General features: G+C 39.6%; 3 protein-coding genes across 3 annotated transcripts; 2 read left to right on the top strand and 1 right to left on the bottom strand.

Annotated features, from left to right (window-relative positions):
• Positions 1 to 575: 575 nt before the first annotated feature.
• Positions 576 to 6,689, bottom strand: cfap210 (cilia and flagella associated protein 210). The gene is made up of 9 exons (XM_073473533.1): positions 6,650 to 6,689; positions 3,562 to 3,761; positions 3,289 to 3,462; positions 2,997 to 3,202; positions 2,688 to 2,844; positions 2,467 to 2,606; positions 2,186 to 2,378; positions 1,064 to 1,228; positions 576 to 955 (listed from the first exon to the last, which is right to left on the bottom strand). The coding sequence occupies exons 2-9, from the start codon at positions 3,742 to 3,744 to the stop codon at positions 602 to 604; spliced, it is 1,572 nt and encodes a 523-aa protein (XP_073329634.1). The 5' UTR covers positions 3,745 to 3,761; positions 6,650 to 6,689; the 3' UTR covers positions 576 to 601.
• Positions 6,393 to 14,043, top strand: phgdh (phosphoglycerate dehydrogenase). Its single transcript, XM_073473532.1, has 12 exons — positions 6,393 to 6,615; positions 8,546 to 8,697; positions 8,774 to 8,839; positions 8,942 to 8,996; positions 9,174 to 9,272; positions 10,153 to 10,285; positions 10,382 to 10,530; positions 10,663 to 10,815; positions 11,497 to 11,635; positions 12,003 to 12,130; positions 12,227 to 12,449; positions 13,588 to 14,043. The coding sequence occupies exons 1-12, from the start codon at positions 6,478 to 6,480 to the stop codon at positions 13,740 to 13,742; spliced, it is 1,590 nt and encodes a 529-aa protein (XP_073329633.1). The 5' UTR covers positions 6,393 to 6,477; the 3' UTR covers positions 13,743 to 14,043.
• Positions 14,044 to 16,311: 2,268 nt separating this feature from the next.
• On the top strand, positions 16,312 to 19,673 carry klhl23 (kelch-like family member 23). Its single transcript, XM_073474231.1, has 3 exons — positions 16,312 to 17,530; positions 19,133 to 19,285; positions 19,363 to 19,673. The coding sequence occupies exons 1-3, from the start codon at positions 16,312 to 16,314 to the stop codon at positions 19,671 to 19,673; spliced, it is 1,683 nt and encodes a 560-aa protein (XP_073330332.1).
• Positions 19,674 to 21,328: the final 1,655 nt, after the last annotated feature.

The raw sequence follows: 21,328 nt of genomic DNA, 5'->3' as shown, positions 1-21,328 counted from the left end.
TCAGCCAATGTTTAGCTGATGGACAACATTCACAAAACATGTAATGATGAGTACTGACACTGCTTAAATAAAAAAAAGGAATACATAAATGGCTAAAATAAATTATATGCAATTAAATAAACACCAAGTTGATGTTAAGTAAATGTAGGCATAAACTAAATACTAATACTAAATATATACTTTATTTTTTAATTGACTTTTGTGTTTATTTACCTCTGTACTAATCCCCCTATTTATTTACTTTACTGAATTTACCATTTTATATATTTATCTATTTTTAATTGCATTAATTTACTTAGTTATTTCTGTATTCAGTTCTGTACGCCTTTCCCCTTGCATTCTGCAATACATAAATATGTAAATAGGCACATTCATTAAAAAATTTAACTAAAACAAATGGATTAAATAATGGAACCAAAACAAAAGTGAAAAAAAAAATACAGAAACAATTTAAAACAAATATCAATTTATATTACATTTTATAAATTGCTTACATTTGTAAGCAATTTATATACAGCCTTTGTCAAAATATTTATATTTAATTTTTTTATGACTAAAACATTAAATGTAGGGGAATAACCAATTAGCTGCGAGGGACCTATCACCATGTAAATCCAATTCGCTTCTTTGCTTCTTGAATATCTACAGCCTCATGACGCTTTTTAATGTCCTGCGTAGTGCCAGAGACATATTTGGGCATCTGAGCACCGGTTCGGTCCTGAACAAGGTAGACGGGCCTGACTCCGCTAGAAACGAGACCAAATCCTCCACAGATCCCTTCCCTCACAGCTCTGCAGAGTGGAAACACATTTCGCTGAGCCTCTGCTGCTGCACTGATGACTTGCTGTGAATACTGTTGAAACTGCTTCTCCTCTTCAACCATTAGTTCTGCGTTCTTTTCTTCAAACTCATCTTCCTCTCTTCTCAGCTGCTGGTTCCTGGCACTTTGCTCAGCCTATATTTGAGAGAAAAAGATTAACGACAAGCAAGTTTAATACCACAACTACCACCAAACCATGATAGTTGAATTTTGTAAATGTGGTGGAATTGATTTCAACATTACCGTTTGTTTGGCGTTGAAGTCTTGTAGTTTTCTCAAATCGTCTTTGATCTGCTGAGTCTTCAGTTGCTGTTTCTCAGAAAATATCCTGTCAGCCTCTCTCTTAGCCTGAAGTGAGTCTTGGTTGTTCTGTTTCCCTTCTTTGTCCCTCTGCTCCTTTTCTTGTCTCTGATGAAACACAGTTTTTATTACAGGTGTGATAAATGTCTGTTGGCTGCAGCTGGATTAACAAAACAATTTTAAACCCCACATAAATGACCAAGAAGCTTTTAAGAAGCTACAAGGAACTTTCTTTTTCTTTTTCTGTTTTTATTCTGGCACCCCCTGTGGACAAAAACTGTATTGTTTCCAGTGCCTGCTGTGGTAAAGAGCTAAATCTTGTTAGCACTCACTTTTGTTTTTTTAAACACAGATGTTTTGCAGAATCCATGAAGACAAGGTAATATATCTATTTGTGCCTACGTAACATAAAGAACTTTAATATGATGATTTAGATACTAAGTAAACTTTGTTTCAGTGCCGTATCGTACCACCAGACTACGGAGCAGCTTCTGTCCTCAGGCTCAGGCCTCAATTTATCCTCAGCACTCCACCATAAAAAACAGTTTAATCTTATGAATTATCTGAGCCCATTAAAGGCACATTTATGCTAAACATTAGTTGTGTATACAGACACAACCCCCTGTCTATACTCTGTGTTAATTTTGTCCGTATTTGTGCAAGTTTTCTGAAAGCTTATTGATGCGGACAAAATGGAGAAGCATGACCAGAAATTGTGGAGGGCAGTGTAGCCAGCAGTTCAAGCAACGCATCAAAGAAGTTTGAACAATGGTAGACATCAGAAATTACTGGAAATGACATCATCATCAATTTCTGTCAGTTACGGTTACATCATTTGAGATAGAGGTATCTATTCTCATTCATAAATGAGCATAAATGAGATTTTAGAGTATCTATAAGAACTATATAGAAATAGCCAGTCTTCTCACTGATGGTCTTTTCTGCTTATATATAGAAATCATATAGAGGCATCAGTATTAAACTGAGACTGTTTCATAACCAGTTAAAAGTTCCTTGAAGCATGTTCAAGTAACTTTTATTTGAACGCAGCTGGACTTGCCTTACCATCATTTCTCTGTGTGCAGTGATGGACTTCAACATCGCGGCCTTCTTCTCCTCCTCCTCCCACTGCTGTTGTGCCTGTTTTGCGTCCCGCTCAGCGACAGCCTTTGCGATCCTCTGGTCCTCATTGACGGTCTGCTGCTGCTGTGTGACTGTCAGTTTGTTCATGATCCTCTCCCTGTGCTCCTGGGCCTCTCTGAAGAGTTAAACGACGCACTGGTGATAACCTGGGACTCACTGCTACTGTACGCTTGAGATGTATTCATTGTTCGGTTGGTTCTTACCTGAGCAATTCTTTTTCTCTGTCTTTCCGTAACTTCATCATTTTCTGTTTTGCAGCCAGAAAACATTTCCTTTGCTCCTCCTCAGCCTCCTGTTTTTGTGCGTCTGTCGCCCTCACAAGGTCCCTGTTGCTCAGATGTTCCTGTAAATACAGAGAAAACAATCATAAATTATATATATATATAAATTAAGAACACCAATACTAGATAATCTGTGACCCTACCTGGTGAGCTTGCATAAGGTTTCTCTTCTCCTTCGCTTGTCTTTCTTTCTTCACCCGTTGCTCCCACTGATAGAGCTCTTGCAGACGCTGGGCTTCCTCTCCGTCGTTTTTGTCCTCTACCTTCAGTTGCTCTCTCACCTTCTCGTTTTCCTTGATCCTAAAGAAAAGGAATGGTATGATTCATATTAAGCACAAGATTTTTACTTCGTTACCTTTGAAACAGAGAGCACCATCATGTATACAACTCAGTGAAAAACCTTGACATCTGGTGTATCTGCAGCTGGTTCTCAGGTATGATTTAAGACTTACTGTTGCTTCAGGTCTTCAACAACAGCCTGTCTTTCAAGCTTTTTCTGAAGCGCTTTCTCCTCCCCCTGTCTCAAGGCTTCATCCTCCCTGGTTTTCACAATTTTACAGAAGTCTTTATCCACATCTTTAGATGCACTCTTCATTCTTTGCTTCAGCTCAATCTGAATCTCCCTCTCCTTCTGCACCTCTGTCAGCAGGAGCCCACTCTGTGAAAGTATCATTTTTTATCCTAAAACATCAACAAATAGCCAAACATGTACAAGTGACACAATAATTCTCAAGTGATACCAACATGTAATCCTCTAACACGGTCAGTTTGATAAAACAACTGAGTCTTGGCTTTTTCAATGGCCTCTTTCCGCTTCTGCTCCTGATATTTGGCTTCTTCTCTATCAATCGCTTTCCTTTTCTCCTCCTCAAGCTCGTCCCGAATCTTCTTTGCCTCAAGCTTTTTTTGCCTTTGACCCTTTGATAAATGTAAACATACAGTATGTCAAGCTCACAAGCACATCTAAATGTAATAAAGCCAATTAAATCTGAGAAAATCCCTGTAGAGACAACTTACAGCGATGGTATTGGGCCACAGTTTCACCATCTCCTGAGATTGCAGGTGCAGGGCCTCTCTCTGTTTCGCCGCCTCTCTCATACTCTCCTCGTCTTTATTAACGTTGTTCAGTTCATCTTGAATCCTCAGCCATTCAGCCTTGGTTAAAACAGTGATTTGTCGGAGGTCCGGTGGCTGGATCATCCTGCTGGCTTCCTCAGCTGAAGACACAATTGTAAAAATTCAAAAAAACAGGAAATAAACTGAAGAAGACCTCCTGTCAGTCAGACACTACATCTAGAATATGGTTTATTTAAGGGGCCTGAAAATGTCTGGATTAATAATGCTTTTTTGTTATGGTATGCATATGTATTTCTTCCATGATGGAAGGGACAGTAGTCGCTGTGAGCCAAACAAAGGTTGATATGTGTTTATATGAGCAGGGCTGTAGCTGCCATGGAGGGATCATGACAATCCACAGGAGTTTTTGGTATAGTCAAAAGTTTCTTCATGGGGTGAGGTTGCACTGGGGGATTTGGATTCGGTATTTCTAAAATCCTGGCTAAAATAAATGCAAAAGTAATAATGTACAGTATTGTTTTGTTTTTTTAATGGTTACAGGTTTGCTCTTGACATTGGACGGATGCATAATACTAAAACAACCGGGCGTGTCACGTTTTCAAAGCCACTCTTACTAAATAATGTTCAATGTTACGTTACAGAGTTCCAAGACTGCTGTTGTTACTATTAAAAACTAAGCTAGCTTAAGCCAGCTAGCTTACCTTCAGTGAGGTTAACCTAAAACTCTGTTCCTTTAGCTCTCACCTCTCTTACTGGAGCCTCTTCGTCGGCCGTACTGAACCACTGATGCCATTTGTATTCGATATATTACCCAGTAGATCAAGAAACAAATATTACTGCTAAATAAAGCTAGCCAGCGTTAACTCTTCACAAGTTACCTTCAGCTGTCTGAAGATCCGCGTCTGTTGCCCTGTATCCAGGCAACACTTCAACCAATCCGGAGCCTTTCTGCTGACTGACGACAGGTGGCGCTGTGTCCCTGAACTTACTCCACACACCTCAGTTACATATAACCTGCTTTTACATGTGGACTCATTACTTATTTCTTTGGTTTTCTGTGGAACAATAAATGAATAAATAAATAAATACATTTTATGCCAAACAAAAATCCTAAATCCTTGTAATTAAACTCACCTGTAGTGAGTTACAGGCGTCTACAAATACAATTTGATTAAAAATATAAGATTATTAGTAGTAGAAGTAGTTAAAGTAGTTTAATTGAAGTATCCTTGAGCAAGATACTGAGTCCCAAATTGCTCCTTATTAGCATGGCAGTGTGTGTGAATGGGAAAATGTGACAAATATTGTTAAGTGTCAGTGGACTGGAGAAGTGAAGAACTACAAGACCCTTTGACATTTTTGGTTGGTTTGCTACTTTTTCTTTGCACAGAGAGTGGGAGGAATATGGGGGTTAATATGTCACTCTAGCAGGTTAATCCAGGCTCATATGACCAAACTGCACACTCATTATGTGAACTAAGTGACATGATAACAGCAGACTCCTGTTCGGAGGAAGGGAAGCAAGCCCAGCTGACTGACACAGATACACAAAATGGATTCTCATATGGATTCTGCAGACAAACAAGTGAGATGTGTTGTAAAATCTCAACGTGAAAGAAGATAAAATGGTTTGGCTGTGATAGATATGTCTCAAAACTGAGCTGACACTGAGATTAAGGGCCTGTCATGTGCAGTGTAATGAGTCAGGTGATGAACAGCGTCTGTTTAATTTGGACTGGAAAATGGACTTGCCTGACCTTCTGTCAAAGACAAGACATGGACAAGATAAGAACAAGATTGATTTTACTTGAGGCATTAAAATCTTTTCAACATAAACACCTATATTACATTTCATTTCAATAGCTTCACATGGACCTACAGTGTGTCTGTTTGTCGTGATCACATCTCTCCTGTGGTATCACCATAACATACCTTTATAGTATCCATATTTTTATCCAAAAGTAATTACAGGATATCTGTTTATTTGTAGTAGGTATTGACTTTACTTAAATATTTCTTAATTATTATTTAATTATTTAAATAGTCACTAGCTAGACCAATTTTGCAGATTAGGATTGGACGTATACTAAACATAGTTTGGCAGATATGATGTACTGCTTTAGGCATTGATGAAATATAACTAAGTATATCTACTCAAGTACCGTACTTAAGTACAGTTTTGAGGTAGTTGTACTTCACTTGAGCATTTCTATTTTCTGCTACTTTGTACTTCCACTCCACTACATATATTTGATAGCTTAAGTTACTAGTTACTTTGCAAGCGCATTTATAAATTAATCAAATAATTGTAAATACTGTGTATAAAGTATAATGATAGATTACTATATAAAGTATAATGATATATTGTTACTATATAAAGTATAATGATATACTGTTACTATATAAAGTATAATGATAGATTACTATATAAAGTATAATGATAGATTACTATATAAAGTATAATGATAGATTGTTACTGTATAAAGTATGATAGATTATTATACTGTGTATGTACAGTATATTTATATATTATAACTCACAATAATTATACATAAAGAGTACTTGTAGTTTTGATATATACTTCCACACCTCCCTGTACCGCACATCACAAACTGGTGTCGGGGTTCGTGTGAACTGGTCTCCAGTCGGGACGGACTACTTTACGTTACGTCAGAACAGGAGATGCAGGAGAGGCGGGTTTCATTTAAAAGGGGCTGTCTTAAATCCGTGATAACCATTCAAAACCGGCAGAGGGAAAGAAAAAAAAAAAAAAAAAAAACCTTCCCGTGTCCATCACTTCACGGAGCCAGCAGCCATTCAACACTAGTTGCCCACCAACTACCAGAGAGCTCAAAGATGGCCCCTGTCTCCATCAAGACTGTGTTAATCAGTGAAAGTGTGGACCCTCGGTGTAAGACGATTCTGGAGGAAAATGGCATCCGAGTGACGGAGAAGCAGAACATGAAGAAGGATGAATTAATCGGGGAGATAAAGGTAAGTTTGGCTCTCTCCTGTGTTATATAATTACCTTCACGTGCACCGGCTGTCGTTCCTTGTTTCTACGCAACCGTTTTTTCCCCATCACGTTAAAAAGTTTAGTCGCTTTAAGCTAGCGTCTTTTTCTGAAAAGCTCGTGGTTTTGACCGAGAAAGCAGCACCTGTGATTAGTCTCATTTAAAGTTTAATACCAGGTGTGTGCTCCTTCGTGTTGGACTAACGTTACCACGAGCCTGGCACGCTGTGTTTACCGGGAAAAGGTGTGTGTGTGTGTGTGTGTGAGGTTTGATTGTTAAGCTAGTACCGCCCCACGGGAGGATGATGCAACTCATCCCTCAGTTTGCCGGTTTCTCCCATCATCACTTTCTCTCACCGCCACATGCTGCAGATCATCAGAGGCTTTAATCTGCTCATTACCGCAGAGGACGTGCATGCAACAGAAACACAGATTTTCCTTTTGTTTAGATTAGATATGTCAGATTAGAAACAATACAACTGGTCCCATATAAAGTGAATGGAAGTGCTCTGCAGGCAAGTCAGGGTTGTTAGACCCTGAGCTGAGGGCCCCTTTTCAACCACTGCAGCCCATTTGTGCCTGTACATTTTGTTCTACTTCATAGCTCTACTCCACCATACTTTAGAGGCAAATATTGTACTTGTAACTACACTACATTTCTTTGATAAATCCACTCTATTTATTTATTTTGCAGATCCAGATTGATAACACAAACCAGGGCTCGAGGGTCATCGCGACTTAACATTTTCATTGGTCAGGTTGCCCCTGACATTCAGCAGGTCAAATAGTCTCAACTTGTTGTGTAGACTGCTGCCTTTGAACAATTGTATTTGTTTGCAATCATTTACATAATTTGTTAAAATGTTATCATCGGGTGCACCTAACTCATGTGCTGGTGCAGCCTAAATTAAAAAGTAAGGCTCACCAGTGCAACCAGTGTAAAAAGTGAGTCTAGCGCTCTGCAAAATATCACCAGCAAATTAATTACGATGTAAAATTGTGAAATAATGAAGTCATATTGAGCTCACTGGAGAACTTTGATAACTGTCTTTATAAGTATGTTTTTATTCTGCATTCAGACCTCATGTAGGCTTTCGTAACTGTTAACAACGGACAGGAAACGGGGTAATAATAGGCCTTTTGTACTATAATAACTTAGTAGTAAGTGTGTTTTTTGCTATGTTTAATCACTTTTTACTGTTTATTCACTTTCTGATAATATGCTGGAACTTCTCCACACTCTGATGCATATACATAATATTAGCATGGTTAAATTATCTTGTATAAATAGCCTTTATAAGGCGACACACATCAGGAGACAGCTTTGTTAACAGTTTGTGATCAGCTGTAGATAAGCTATTGAATTTATGCTGAAATCATATCTGCTATTACAAAGGCTTTTGGGTTAGTCCGTCTGCTTTCACAACAAAATCCGCCGAGAAGAGGACCAAGACCATCCTTTTCAGGTAGATTTGGTTTGGTTGTTCATGCTGCACCAGAGTTGAGAGCTTTCTCATCGGCCCAAACGGACCAGTTTGGGCCGATGAGTTATTTTTAACTGCACCAAACTGGTAAGGCGTGACAACACGCTTGCCTTAACATGTCTTACATGAGCAGACACAAATTTATTTCACTATGTAACATGTACACTTATACTAAAACAATCAAAGTATTAAAACTACATTTTTGACAATATTCTCCTCTAGGAGACTCAAAATGAGGTAATAATAATTGTTTTAGACTCTTATTATGTCAGTTTAGATTTTGCTGTCGTGGTAAAAATTCCTAAAACTTTGCATTAAATTGGGGCCACTGGGCAATTTGTCACTTTGTCGGGTTTGTAATCTATCCTCGAGTAGGTTAACAACAAACCATTGTGAGATAATCTGCATGCTTTTCTCTCCATCCTAGAACTACGATGGCCTTGTGGTTCGATCTGCAACGAAGGTAACGGCTGACGTCATCAATGCTGCTGACAATCTCAAAATCATCGGGAGAGCTGGGACTGGTGTGGACAATGTGGACGTTGATGCTGCCACCAAAAAGGGTATTATTGTCATGAAGTAAGTGTCCAGTGTTTGCACAGATTTTTGTTTCAATATAACGTACTGTCCATTAACTGTGAACCTTTTTCTCCAGCACACCAAGCGGTAACACGATCAGTGCTGCTGAGCTGACTTGTGCCCTGCTGATGAGCCTCTCAAGGCAAGACGAGTCATGTTTTTATGAGCAATTGTGAACACGCTCAGTCTTTTTTTAATGTACTGAAGTAGTGTGAGTGTAGTCATTTTATCATTTGGTTTTTAGAAATGTGCCTCAAGCTGCAATGTCGATGAAGCAAGGCAACTGGGATCGCAAGAAGGTGAGCAGAGAGTTTAGTTTGCCCCTGTGTGCTGTTTGAGTGACTGTGTTTGCAGTGGGCACACAAAGCCATTAGTGTTGCATGGTTGGCTCCATTGTCCAGCTGGTCTTCACTAATCAGAGATGACACGTGGATCTGTTCAGTTTTTGGGTCATTGTTTATTTTCTAATTTTACAGTTCATGGGTGCAGAGCTGTATGGAAAGGTACTCGGAATAGTTGGACTTGGAAGAATAGGAAAGGAAGTCGCCTCCAGAATGCAGTCGTTTGGCATGAGGGTAAGTAACGAGATTTATGCTCAAAGAGGTGATCAAAGAGCATAATAACTGAAATTTGTATTACTTTACTTTAGTCACTTTACAGATTCAGTTTATTCAGTGTTGATAGGCCTCTATTGGTGATGTGTAACTGAGTGATCTTCAAACTTTGTGTGCCTGAGGCAAAGGATGAGCCAAAATCTCAAGGCACACCTGTATTCATATCCATGCATAATAGCCTCTTTAACAATCTAATCTAATCTAATCACTCCGTTTGTTTTTATCTACTAAATGCCAAATACAATTTGACAAACATTTATCATTTATTTGTTCACAAAATGATTCAAGAATTCATCTGAAACTTTGTAAAATTACATAAATGAAGCAACACACGTGTTTAAACCAGACAGTCACACAAGAAAGTGATCGGGGCCTCTGATGCGTCACACTATAATATCCCTTGAGTAAAAGTTTCCCTTGAAGGTTTTTAAAGGATTTTTTTCGTATAAAATTTCCTTTGTATTGGTAAATGAATGATACAAACTACTGATAGAGTAAATTAAAACTCATTCATTACTTCTTGTATAGTGCAATATTAATGTATAGTTGTAACAAAATCCCATGGCACACCTGGACTTGCCAGTGTGACTCGGCATACCATCTGGAAACCAGTGGTGTAACCAATCAGATAATGATGTGGCGAGCCACCTCACTACTCAACTAGCACATTTTTAACTAATTTATTTTATAGGTAATCAAGCAGAAAACAACACCTATTACAATAATCAAAGGAAATGCTGAATATCTGATTTGACAGCCAGGCTCTGTTTCTACAGCAAATCAATTAATCGATGAAACAAACATGGAAAGATATGAGGTTTTTTTATCTTATGCTTTTCAGACTATCGGCTACGATCCGATCACTCCACCTGAGGTGGCGGCCAGCTGGGGGGTGGAGCCGATGTCTCTGGAGCAGCTTTGGCCCCAGTGTGACTATATCACTGTCCACACTCCTCTAATGCCCTCTACTGTCGGTGAGTTTTACCGAGTTTCTCATGAGTAACTAGTCATCATAAATTGTACGTTAAAATAATGGAATTTCTTTTTCAATCCCTTTTTTTTTGCCGTAGGTCTGCTTAATGATGAAACATTTGCAAAATGCAAGAAAGGAGTAAAGGTTGTGAACTGCGCACGAGGGGGAATCATCGACGAGGCTGCTCTCCTCAGAGCTCTGGAGTCCGGACAGTGTGGAGGAGCAGGGCTCGACGTCTTTGTTGAGGCAAGACTAGTGGAGCATTACCTTACACAAATAATCTGTCTTTTGAATCAGATTGTGTCTTTAATCACTTATCTGTCTAATAAAAGAGAGGCTGTAGCCTATATTTTACTTTGTGTTTATGTTTGGCTGTAGGAGCCTCCTAAGTTCCGACCATTGATCGACCATCCTAACGTGATCAGCTGTCCTCACCTGGGAGCCAGCACAAAGGAGGCTCAGGCTCGTTGTGGGGAGGACATTGCTCTGCAGATTGTCGACATGGTGAAGGGCAACAAGCTGGTCGGAGCAGTAAGTTCTGTTCAGTGTTCTTATGGCTTTTTAAACAAATAACTGTTGAGCATTCCTCCTTATGATCTTATGATCTTATGATTAAATGAAACAATCCAGACGTCATATTTGTTTGTCTCCTGGCGTCAAAGTTAGTGAGCATTAAATAATCATGGTCAAAACATACAATCAAAGTTGGTATGAACAGCTGGTAAAATAAACAAAGTCACAATATACATTGAGTGCTGTGGGTGTAAAGGAATTCTGTAAACTTTTTTTTTTGCATTTGCAACAATAGTAACAATTTAAATTTGATGAGAAAGTCTTTGAGTCTCCAAAGTGTTCATTTAGGCACCTTGAAAGTATTTAAAAGCAAGTACAAACTGTTAAAAGCGTTGCATAAATTCTAAATCCGAGGTATGCAACAGAACCTCAAGATGCAACGCTTTATGCAGTGAGATTGAGACTCACATTTGGATCTGAAGGCTCACTTAACTTTGCTTTACTGGAATGACAACATAACCAGTTTTGGATGGCCACATTTTTTTTTTAATTTAAGGTGAGCCAAGTTCTGTGTCAGCATTACAAAATACACAACAACCAACAACTCACAGGCAGAGATGTTGAGATGTGAAGCATCCGTTTTAGAAATTTGTGATCACATTCAGTTCACAAAGGCACCATGTCTTCTCCATTTTGTAGGTAAACGCACAGGTTTTGGCGAGCACATTCTCTCAGGAGTCTCACCAACTGATCAAACTCGGAGAAGCGGTCGGTTCTGTGTTGCAGTCATGCACTACTTCTAAGAGACCAATCAACCATGTTCAAATCACTACTCAAGGTAAAACTACTGGTCAAACCTGTGTGTGTAACCAGGGACCTGAAGAGGGGGATCATATCATAGGAAGATAATATTGTAATGGTGGGTTTTAGCTCCCTCTGGTGGTGTGACTTGAAACAAGCACTGTTTAATAGAAGCCATGAAGTTGTACACAAGCTGCTGTATTTAATTATTAAGACACACTTCCTAGGTTTTATTTAATGTCATGATGGTTGTCTGTGTACATGTCCTGTACTATGTCTGCTCTATGGCATGCAGCACTGCTCCAGTAAATAAAAACAAAATTGAATTATAAAAGAGAGACGTTCTAAAATCAGCAGTTTTGCTTTGAAATGTCTCACTTCCTGTTCTGTTTCCTTCAAACCAGGGGATTGCATGAAGTCCTCCGCTGCTTACATGACCTCATCAGTACTGGTCGGACTGCTGAATCATGATTCCGGCTGTTGCCCGAACCTGATCAATGTGCTGAGCCTAGCCAAGGAGTCTGGAATCAAGGTACAGTACAACTCATTCTGATAAACAGCACATAACAATGATGAGTGTGTCTCTTTTGGAAAATAATCTTTTCACACATTGGAACTGACTCCTCAGGTTAACCAGACCCACTGTGCATCTGATGGGGCAGCCAGCGGAGTGTGTAAGGTGGAGATCGAGGCCAGTGGCTGCCGCTACAAAGCCAGTGGTTCATTTCAGGGTGGCGTTCCTGTCCTGCTGGAGCTGAGTGACAGTGTGTTCAGACAGCCGGTGTCTCTCACTGGAAACCTGCTGTTCTTCAAGGCCTCCGCAAACCCTCAGCTCCTGTCTTCAGTGGCTGGTAAGAAGCTTGTTAGAATAAGGCCGTGACTGATAGTTACAACTAGTGTGTTTGTGTTAAAACACTCTGAATGGATCAGCAAGATCAAACATGCAAAACCTCTTTCAAGCCTCAAAATTTTACATAGATAAAGTGGCAAAAATCCATCACACAGTGTGTCAAAGACCAAATTTGGCACTAACCAAAGTGTCAGTAGGCCTTTTTTTAGAGTTTGTAATTTAGTTAAATTGTTAGATCCATCTCCCCTTCTTTTCCACGAGTTTGAGACAAAGTTGGCAAATTGAAACAGATCAAAGTTCAACCATTATTATATCTTATCATCCATACACCAGACTATTTGTTAAACCACTAAATGGAAAATTGATACTGTAGGAAGAATACCTGTTCTCAACTATGGAATTTGGCTTCTAGACCCATACTTTTGTTTAATATGCATGTATGTCCTTAAGTTTGGCATATATATTTGTATGTTTTTCAAACACATTTTCTTGAAACTTGAATTGAAGTCTACTTATTCATATTCAGCCTCCTCAATGTTTGAATATAGCTTCAGTGAAGCAGTGGAACAGGCAGATGTGATGTTGTTGTGTTGATATTGATGACTTTTAAGCAACTGAAGGGGACATGTAGGCAGGGAATGAAACTGCCATCTGCCAAATGCAGGGTACATGTTGTCAGGTGGCAAGTTAAAACTTCAGGTCACCTGCTTTCATGGAAAATGGGTTTTTCTTGTTAAATTGCTTATTGTTTAAAGCAATTCTTGATAATTCGGGGATCAAGATTGCATGGTGACATGATATTTTCTATATTTCTGCAGTCAGGTACAAGTGACTCAGTCTTAATGATTCTATAGACTTCAGGAGTGGCAGACTAAAAAATTGAGTAGCTGGTGGAAAAGTTTAGTGACTGGCCAAAAATGTAATTCAGACCCGGTATATAGGTGATAATCATGGCACAAGTTGGTAATGGTGAGAGAAATTTTGCAGTAACTGTTGGTCAAAATAAAGCATGCATTCTGTCACCAAGGCAAGACCTGTAGCTTTTTTGTGTGGCTTTACATTTGGCTGAAAGTTGGTGTTGAGTTATGCCTTTGTCTAAAATCACACCTATTTTCTCTCTTCGATTGTTCTCTGTTCAGGACTGCTGACCACAGAGGGAGTGGAGATTGAGTCTTTCAGTGCTCCCGCAGACCGCTCTGGAGACCTGTGGTACTGTGTGGGGTTGTCCTCTCCCCTGCGTGACCTCAGTGCCTTGAAGCCTTTGGTTAAGGAGGCAGCACAGCTCACCATTTAAAGAACAGCAGCTGGCAGCTTATCTAAAAAATCTCAACATTCTCCAAGAGTGTCTAACATAATCGATCCGAGTCTTGGTCCTTAGTGTTTACAACTAACAACTCGTTTAGTAGTTGAACCCTTGCAGCTTCAGACTTTTGATAAAGATAAAGCCTTTTGATAACATTCCAGTGTTTAGATGCTTTACATGCACTTTGTTGAAGTAAAACTGAATGAAACATTTCAGTGTTGTATGCTGTTCAGTTTGTTGTTTGACCCTTTTTACAGTGGAGATGTAAAATAAAGTACACTTACTAAAAACACTGTAAGAACAAGCATTTTAATTCACTAAATTTACTCTCTCCATCAGGGTTTGGTCAGTTACTGAATACAAATTACATGAATTTTTTTGTAATTAATCCATTGGGTAACAAAAATGTGTAATCTGGCCTGATTACTTTTGGGTTACCTCAAAATCAAATGTTGAAAATATTGCATTTTGTACTTTGAGTTCCAGAGATATTTTCAAGATGTGGGATGCAGTTTAAAAAAAGAAAATGTGCCATATATAAGATCTAGCCAAAAATGTAATCAAGTGATCCATTACAATGTAACTATAATCCAATTAGACATTTTCTTCTGGTCTGATTATAGTTCATTATTTTTGTAATCAGATTATGTAATCTGGTATTACACAACCTTGTCTCCAGTAAAACTACACAACAGTATGAAGAACTAGGATGTAATCCAACATAGACCACCAACATCAACAATTAGCAAAATACTGCGTACACACGTGCCCTTCTTAGATCGGTCATGCTTCAGTTTGAATGTTCTTTGACATTACAATACATTTTACTGATACTTAAGTCCAGTTTTCACTGTGTGACTTTAAAGGATTAAGTTAAGGAAAGGAGATCACGATTTGTTTCGGGGCACTTGGAAAACTTGGAAAAAGAGAACTTCAAAAACCAGAAAAGAATATAAGAAAATGTATTGGAAAGAAATATGTTAAAAGGCCTTAAGCCAATTATAATGGCTAAATCATTTAAACGCCAGGCATTATAAAGGCCCCGCTTACAATGTGAACAATAGGTACATTGTATCATACACTGTTCACCTTGTAAGGGGTTCCTTTTAATGATTTAGCCACTAACAAACTGAGCATAATCATTGGTACATGCTAAAGGCCTCCTTGGTTCTATGGAAGACAAAGAGAGGGGGAAAGAACATCAGCTGCCTACATTATGTAATGTCCAACATAGTTTCACATGTTAAAAAAACAAAATCTCATCCAAAACTTTATTTAAATGTTTATTTTTTATTTTTTTAAACTTACATAACTTTAGCTTCAGTGTGAAGGAAAAAGTATTCCAGTGATTTCACCTAATCAAAAGTCAGGAGAAAGCATCTTTAAGTGTACATTTTGCATTAAATAACTAAATCTGAATGAGTTAAAACAATATACAATATTAAAATGGAATGAAAATCTCATAAAAAAATAATTGTGTAACATAGGGCTATACCTTTCCTATAAATACATGACTAACCAATTGCGTATCAATACCAAAATATAAATGGATGAGCTAAAATATGTACCTGACCAAATTAATGAGCATAAAAGAAATCATGTGGAAATAAAGGTGCAATATGTAAGAATTGGCCGCATGTCGAATGTGGTTATCACTGGAGAAACTGCTAACTGTAGCTGTCGTTAGCTAGTTAGCTCAGGTTTTTTGAATCAAAGCTAAATTTTCAGCATTTTTTTTAGCATTAATTGACAGAAATGGGCTTCCATAGATTTTGATATTATTAATAGTGTTTCAAGACTTTTTTCCCTCCTGTGCGCAGAGCAGCTCTTGCAGTCATCTCTCAGATCTTGCGCAGGAATGAATATTGTGCGCTGTGCTTGGTAATCCTTGTTAGGATTAGGTAAAGCCTTGGCCACACTGGAGCTGGGTTCAAAATGCCATGGCAACGACAAGAATGGAGGGGGGGGGAGAGAAAACATGAATGGAGAGCAGCACGATGGCTCCTTCTTCTTCCTCTCCTCCTTGAGCTGCAGTGAACGCGACGCTCATTTGTATACAGATTTGTATTCTGTGTGAGGGATGCTCCTGCGCCTGCTGGCTTCACTAATGCGCAGTCAGTCAACGCAACGCATCACGAGACTTGAAGTGGACGGCTGGGTGGTTATATTTAGACTCTGGGAAGGAAAATAGCGGCGATTCCTCTTGAATGAGTTGGCTTGGTTTTGTCGAGGACTTGCTATAGTGGAGAGGAGAAGAGGAGGAGGAGGAGGAGGAGGGGTGGCCGCTGCTGCGCACAAATACCAAAATAGGACAGGACTGCCTGCGACCGTCCTGCGTGAGCTAAATTGAGGCTCATGTGTTTTGAAGAGAGGACAGTGTGGAGTGTCGATCAACACGAGGCATTCATGGACATAGGATGAGAGGTAAGGCTGAATAATAAAGGATCATTTGCGTAATAATCCAATTAATAATACATGTGACTGTGACAGCACGATTTTGCTGCAGCCGAATGCGTAATTGGACATGTCCCCACGCCTTTTTTTTTTTCCTCCAGACACCATGACACACAAGCAAGAAATCTACACACACGACTTCTGTGATGGTGACCATGCAGCGGAGCTCCTGGATGCTCTCCGGCGCTTCTACATCAGCGGCCTGTTCACCGACGTGTCCCTGCAATGTGGCGACTCCGGACAGGTGTTCCGCTGCCACAAGGCGCTGCTGTCGGCCCGCAGCTCCTATTTCCAAGTCATGTTTACAGCTGACATGAGGGAGAGGTCCAACAGTGTGATCAAACTGAGGGGGGTGGACTGCGGGGTCCTGGGCGCCCTGGTGAACTATGTGTACACAGCTCAGGTGTGCATCACTGAGAGCAATGTGCAGAGTTTATTAGAGGCTGCGGATCTCCTCCAGTTTGTTTCTGTCAAGCAGGCATGTGAGGAGTTTCTCATCCGCCTGCTGGATGTGGATAACTGCCTCGGGATGCACGCCTTTGCCCAGCTGCACCTGTGTCCAGGTCTGGAGAGGGAGGCCCGCAGGGTGATGCTGAGCAGGTTCACAGAGATCCTTCAGCAGGAGGAGTTCCTGGAGCTGGATCAGGAGAAGATGGGAGCTCTTTTGGCTTTGAGCCTCTCTGTGCAGAGGGATGAAGTGTTGATAGAAGCCGTGGTTAAATGGGTAACACATGACTCGGATAATCGTGTTCAGCATGCTGCAGACTTGCTGCGCTCCATCCATTTAGACCTGGATGAGAGTTACTTCAAGGCTGCTTTCGAGGTGCACAAACAATGCTTAGTGAACAGTGAAGGGAAGTTTAAATCTCTGATCCTTCAGGCGTTAAGGTCTAATGGCAAGGAGATGCCTGTGAGCAGAAAAATGTCCTCCAGTATGTATGTCATCGGAGGATACTACTGGCACCCTTTGTGTGAAGTCCACATCTGGGATCCTGTCAGCAACACCTGGGTGCAGGGGAAAGACATGCCTGATCCTGCCAGAGAGAGCTACAGCGTCAGTTTACTGGGCGCAAACATCTATGTGACCGGTGGTTACAGGACAAACACAGTCGAGGCTCTGGACACGGTGTCAGTGTATAACTGTGACTATGATGAATGGACCGAGGGCTGCCCCATGATCACAGCTAGATACTATCACTGCTCCGTGGCTCTGCATGGGTGTATTTATGCCATCGGAGGCTACAGAGGAGGAGCTCCAGAGCAGGAGACAGAGTTTTATGATCCTTTGAAAAAGAAGTGGTTCCCTGTGGCCAAAATGATACAAGGTAGACAGAATATGAATAATAATAATAATATAACTTTAATGCGCAATAATAAGTGCACAAGTCAAAACCCATCCATACATACGTACCTACAAACAAACACAAAAACCGACATACATTCAAACACAAACACATACATGATGCAAACTCAGATATGAAGTGATGTGTTCCTTGATGTTTATGTTGAGAAAAAAGTCTCACTACAGGGTCAGTTTGGTAGCTTTTCTGGAGCTTTCAATTATGTTACACCCAAGTCCACCCAAAAAATGGAAAGTCAAGTGGAGTTTTTTAGTCCACAAAACCTTTCTGGAGCTTCACAGAAAAATAGCATTGCAGCATTCTCCTAACTTGTTGGGACTTGTTTGAAGATTTAAAAAAAAAAAAGAAAAAAGTCAAGTCCACATCTGTTTCAGCTGTTTAGGAGAATGCTGCAACGCTGTTTTGCTGTGAAACTCCAGAAATGTTTTGTGGACTGAATAGATAATGACTGAATTTTCATTTTTGGGTGACCTTACCCTTTAAGGACTAAGCGCTTGTTCTTATACGTCCATCTGCTGATAAAGATCATGATTTGATGGAAAGCTCCCAAACAGCTTCTAAAAGCAACTTGTGGTCTTAACAGGTGTTTCCAAGATCAAGAATGAACTATGAACCTCAACTGTGTCTGCAGAGAACCTGCTCTCTGTCTGTATTTACATCATATTTTGCTGTGTTCAGGACACTTCTGGGTGTCCATGATTCTGGAGAAAGATAGTTGATTGTTGAGTCTCATTTCCAGGTCCTCAAATACCGACACTTTCACCTGAGCAAAGCGTCCGTATTTGATGGCCTGAGAATGAAACTCAACCATCAACTGCTCTGTCTTTCACCTTTGAATGCTGTGTTTGCAAACAGCCACCAACTGACGAGCCCTGCACAGTATCCCTTCAAGACGAGGTCCACTTACTGGTTTTCGTTCTGAGCTCAGTGGTTGTGGAGTCAGCTCAGTTGTCATGACAGCTGGATCATGTCCAGAATGCAAATATTGTTGAAAACCCCTGAAAGAAACTGTGGGAAGTTCTCGAAATGGGTTAAAAACAATATTTTTTATTTACAACTTAAAGCTGCACCAGTCAACATTTCATATTAACACAGGGTCACATGACCACTTGTATGTGAAAGCTCAGATCTATGGAGCATTTTAGCTCAGAATTTTAATATTTACAATATTAATGAGGTAATAATACAAAATCAGTCAATGAAGATCTTTCTCTTCAGATCAAACTTTCCTCTCCAAAACTACATAGTGCACCTTTAATGCTGAAATCCAGTGAACAAAAAGGCTGGCAAATAAGAGCAACATGTCACAACCGGGATGTCACAAGTAACACAAGCAGTAAATGCAGGTTAAGGGAACAGACGAAGTGACAACAAGAAAAAAGACGTGAAGAATGCAAAGACAGGAAATCTAAAGCAAAACACGACACATGAGGGGTGTCTCTTTAAACATAAAGCAGGAACTGTTGTGTTTACAGCTTGTCGCTCTGCCACTATATGTTCAATGCAGGTGTAAATCATTATCGACATGAGTGACTGATCAAATGATTACCTCTGTTTCCTTTAAAGGTGTAGGAAATGCCACAGCCTGTGTAATGGGAGATAAAATCTATGTGAGCGGAGGTCACTACGGGTACCGAGGAAACTGCACTTACGAGAAAATCCAAGTCTACAGGCCAGATGTCAACGAGTGGAGCATCATCACAATGACTCCCCACCCAGGTATAAGACGAAGAAGAAGAGATAGGAATAAGAATATGCTGAACGTGCTGTATTCTAATTTGAAATCCTGTTTTCAGAGTACGGGCTGTGTTCTGTTTCTCTGGACCACATGCTGTATTTGGTGGGCGGACAGACGACCATCGCCGACTGCTACAACATGGAGAGAGACGAATGGAGGCCTATATCAGTGTTGAAGGAGAGGAGGATGGAGTGTGGGGCTGTGGTAATAAACGGTTGTATTTATGTAGCAGGAGGATATTCCTACTCAAAGGGGACTTATCTGCAGAGCATTGAGAAATACGACCCTCAGCTGGACTCTTGGGAGATTGTGGGGACTCTGCCCAGCCCGGCCAGATCCCACGGATGTGTTTGTGTTGTCACTGTTTAGTGTCTTATCACGAATGTTGTAATTTTGTGCCAAATAGATCAATTGGTGAACTGTGTTCTGTCAGAGAGGGCAAATGTCGCCATGTATTGGACTGAATAACTGCCTTTAGATAGCTAAGCCAAAATGTGAATATAATGAAGAACAAGCAATATCACTTTAAACTCAGGGGCTTCATTTGAGCAGTTTAGTTTAGTCTGTTTTAAGAGATATAAGGGAAAGACTGAAAAGAGAAAGATGAGTATTATTAATTATTATTATTATTATTATATAGTATTATTAAAATCCACTTTAAATATACACAAAATCCACCTCAGACTATTTATGCAGTAGAGCGCTCCAAATAATGTGTAATCTTTTTTTTTTTTAACTGTACCAATAGGCTGCTACTTGATTAAATAAATCACTGCTCTGATGTTGTGATTTCTGCCTGAATGTCTCAGTGAAGCCCATGTAAGGTACATTGTATTAAAAAAGATTAATCACAACTTATGTAAACAGTTAAATTGAGATTTATGTTTGGCTCCAGCCAACAACTTTCCTTGTTATATATTGAGGTAAAGACTGTCAGCTTTAATGTAAAGAGTTTAGAGTTTATTGGTGTTGGCAAATTCCTTTGTAGAGTAGCTTTCAACCAGGCCATTAAAAGGGCTTTACATTAGACTTACAATGCCATTAAGGCGATATCAAAAGATGTTTAAGTATGACTGAAAAAGAATAAAAACAGATCATATAAATTAACTTTTAAAAAATCATCTAATAGGCCTATCACAACATTTAAAAGGTGCAATATGTAAGATTCTACTTGAAATCAATAAAAAATGAATTAAAATGAATTGCCAAAATATGAAGAAATAACAGTTTTGACATCATGAATCTATGTATTGTGTTGCAGAGATATCCAATGAAGTTAGCATGCTAGCCAGCTAGCCCTGACCCTTCCTGGTCCAAAGCTCCTGTGCTAGTGGAGGCCTACAAACATCAACACTTGCCCAGTGCCTCGAGTTCCTAGTCTGGACCACTAGCGGCACAGTTTGCATGCCCAATCCAGAATTGCAGATACATTTCAAGAATAGAAAGAAAAAAAAATAGTCATGATTTATTCCATCAAACTTTTTTTGTTCTCATAGAAAACACTTTAAATTTAATTCTGGTCCAAAGCTCCTGTGCTAGTGGTGTACACACTCCTCTAGTGCTACGAGCTCACAGTCTGGACCACTAGATGCACGGCTAAGCGAGCTAACTAGCTAATAGCAGCTACAATCTAGTTAGTGGTTACTATGCTGCCCCCAGTTTGTTATGAGCATTAATTCACTAGGTGGCCAATTTATACATATTGCATCCTTGAATTTGCGATCATAACAGCAAATTGAATTTAAGTTAGCTGCTCTGCCTCGTGTGTTTGTCTCCCAAAAAACATATTCAGATAAAAAGATGTCACAGAGTGAAAATAACAAAATCACCTCATGTTCGATCATTTTGTTGAATTTATTTTCAAATAATGGACAGACAAAACTGCTTACTTAGGCAGGTCTTGGCAAGGGCTTAAAACCTTGACCAAAGTATACAGTATATTACAGCTGTCACTTTTATTTTTAAAGGGCACATCAAAGGAAAAACATTAAAAATGTCACCCATAAACCTGTGAGAAGGAACAC

This window comes from Pagrus major, chromosome 9, assembly GCF_040436345.1.
Source record: "Pagrus major chromosome 9, Pma_NU_1.0".
NCBI classification, from domain to species: domain Eukaryota; kingdom Metazoa; phylum Chordata; class Actinopteri; order Spariformes; family Sparidae; genus Pagrus; species Pagrus major.
This window is presented reverse-complemented; position numbering and strand designations above follow the sequence as displayed.

Excerpts from the sequence above, each read along its gene's own strand:
- klhl23 (XM_073474231.1), top strand. The coding sequence starts at position 16,312 with ATGACACACAAGCAAGAAATCTACACACACGACTTCTGTGATGGTGAC. Across the intron at positions 17,531-19,132 it reads TGTGGCCAAAATGATACAAG|GTGTAGGAAATGCCACAGCC; the intron begins GTAGACAGAATA and ends TTTCCTTTAAAG. Across the intron at positions 19,286-19,362 it reads CACAATGACTCCCCACCCAG|AGTACGGGCTGTGTTCTGTT; the intron begins GTATAAGACGAA and ends TCCTGTTTTCAG.
- cfap210 (XM_073473533.1), bottom strand. The coding sequence starts at position 3,744 with ATGATCCAGCCACCGGACCTCCGACAAATCACTGTTTTAACCAAGGCT. Across the intron at positions 3,203-3,288 it reads ACCGTGTTAGAGGATTACAT|AGTGGGCTCCTGCTGACAGA; the intron begins GTTGGTATCACT and ends ATACTTTCACAG. Across the intron at positions 2,607-2,687 it reads ACCTTATGCAAGCTCACCAG|GAACATCTGAGCAACAGGGA; the intron begins GTAGGGTCACAG and ends CTGTATTTACAG.
- phgdh (XM_073473532.1), top strand. The coding sequence starts at position 6,478 with ATGGCCCCTGTCTCCATCAAGACTGTGTTAATCAGTGAAAGTGTGGAC. Across the intron at positions 8,698-8,773 it reads AAGGGTATTATTGTCATGAA|CACACCAAGCGGTAACACGA; the intron begins GTAAGTGTCCAG and ends CTTTTTCTCCAG. Across the intron at positions 8,997-9,173 it reads GCAACTGGGATCGCAAGAAG|TTCATGGGTGCAGAGCTGTA; the intron begins GTGAGCAGAGAG and ends CTAATTTTACAG.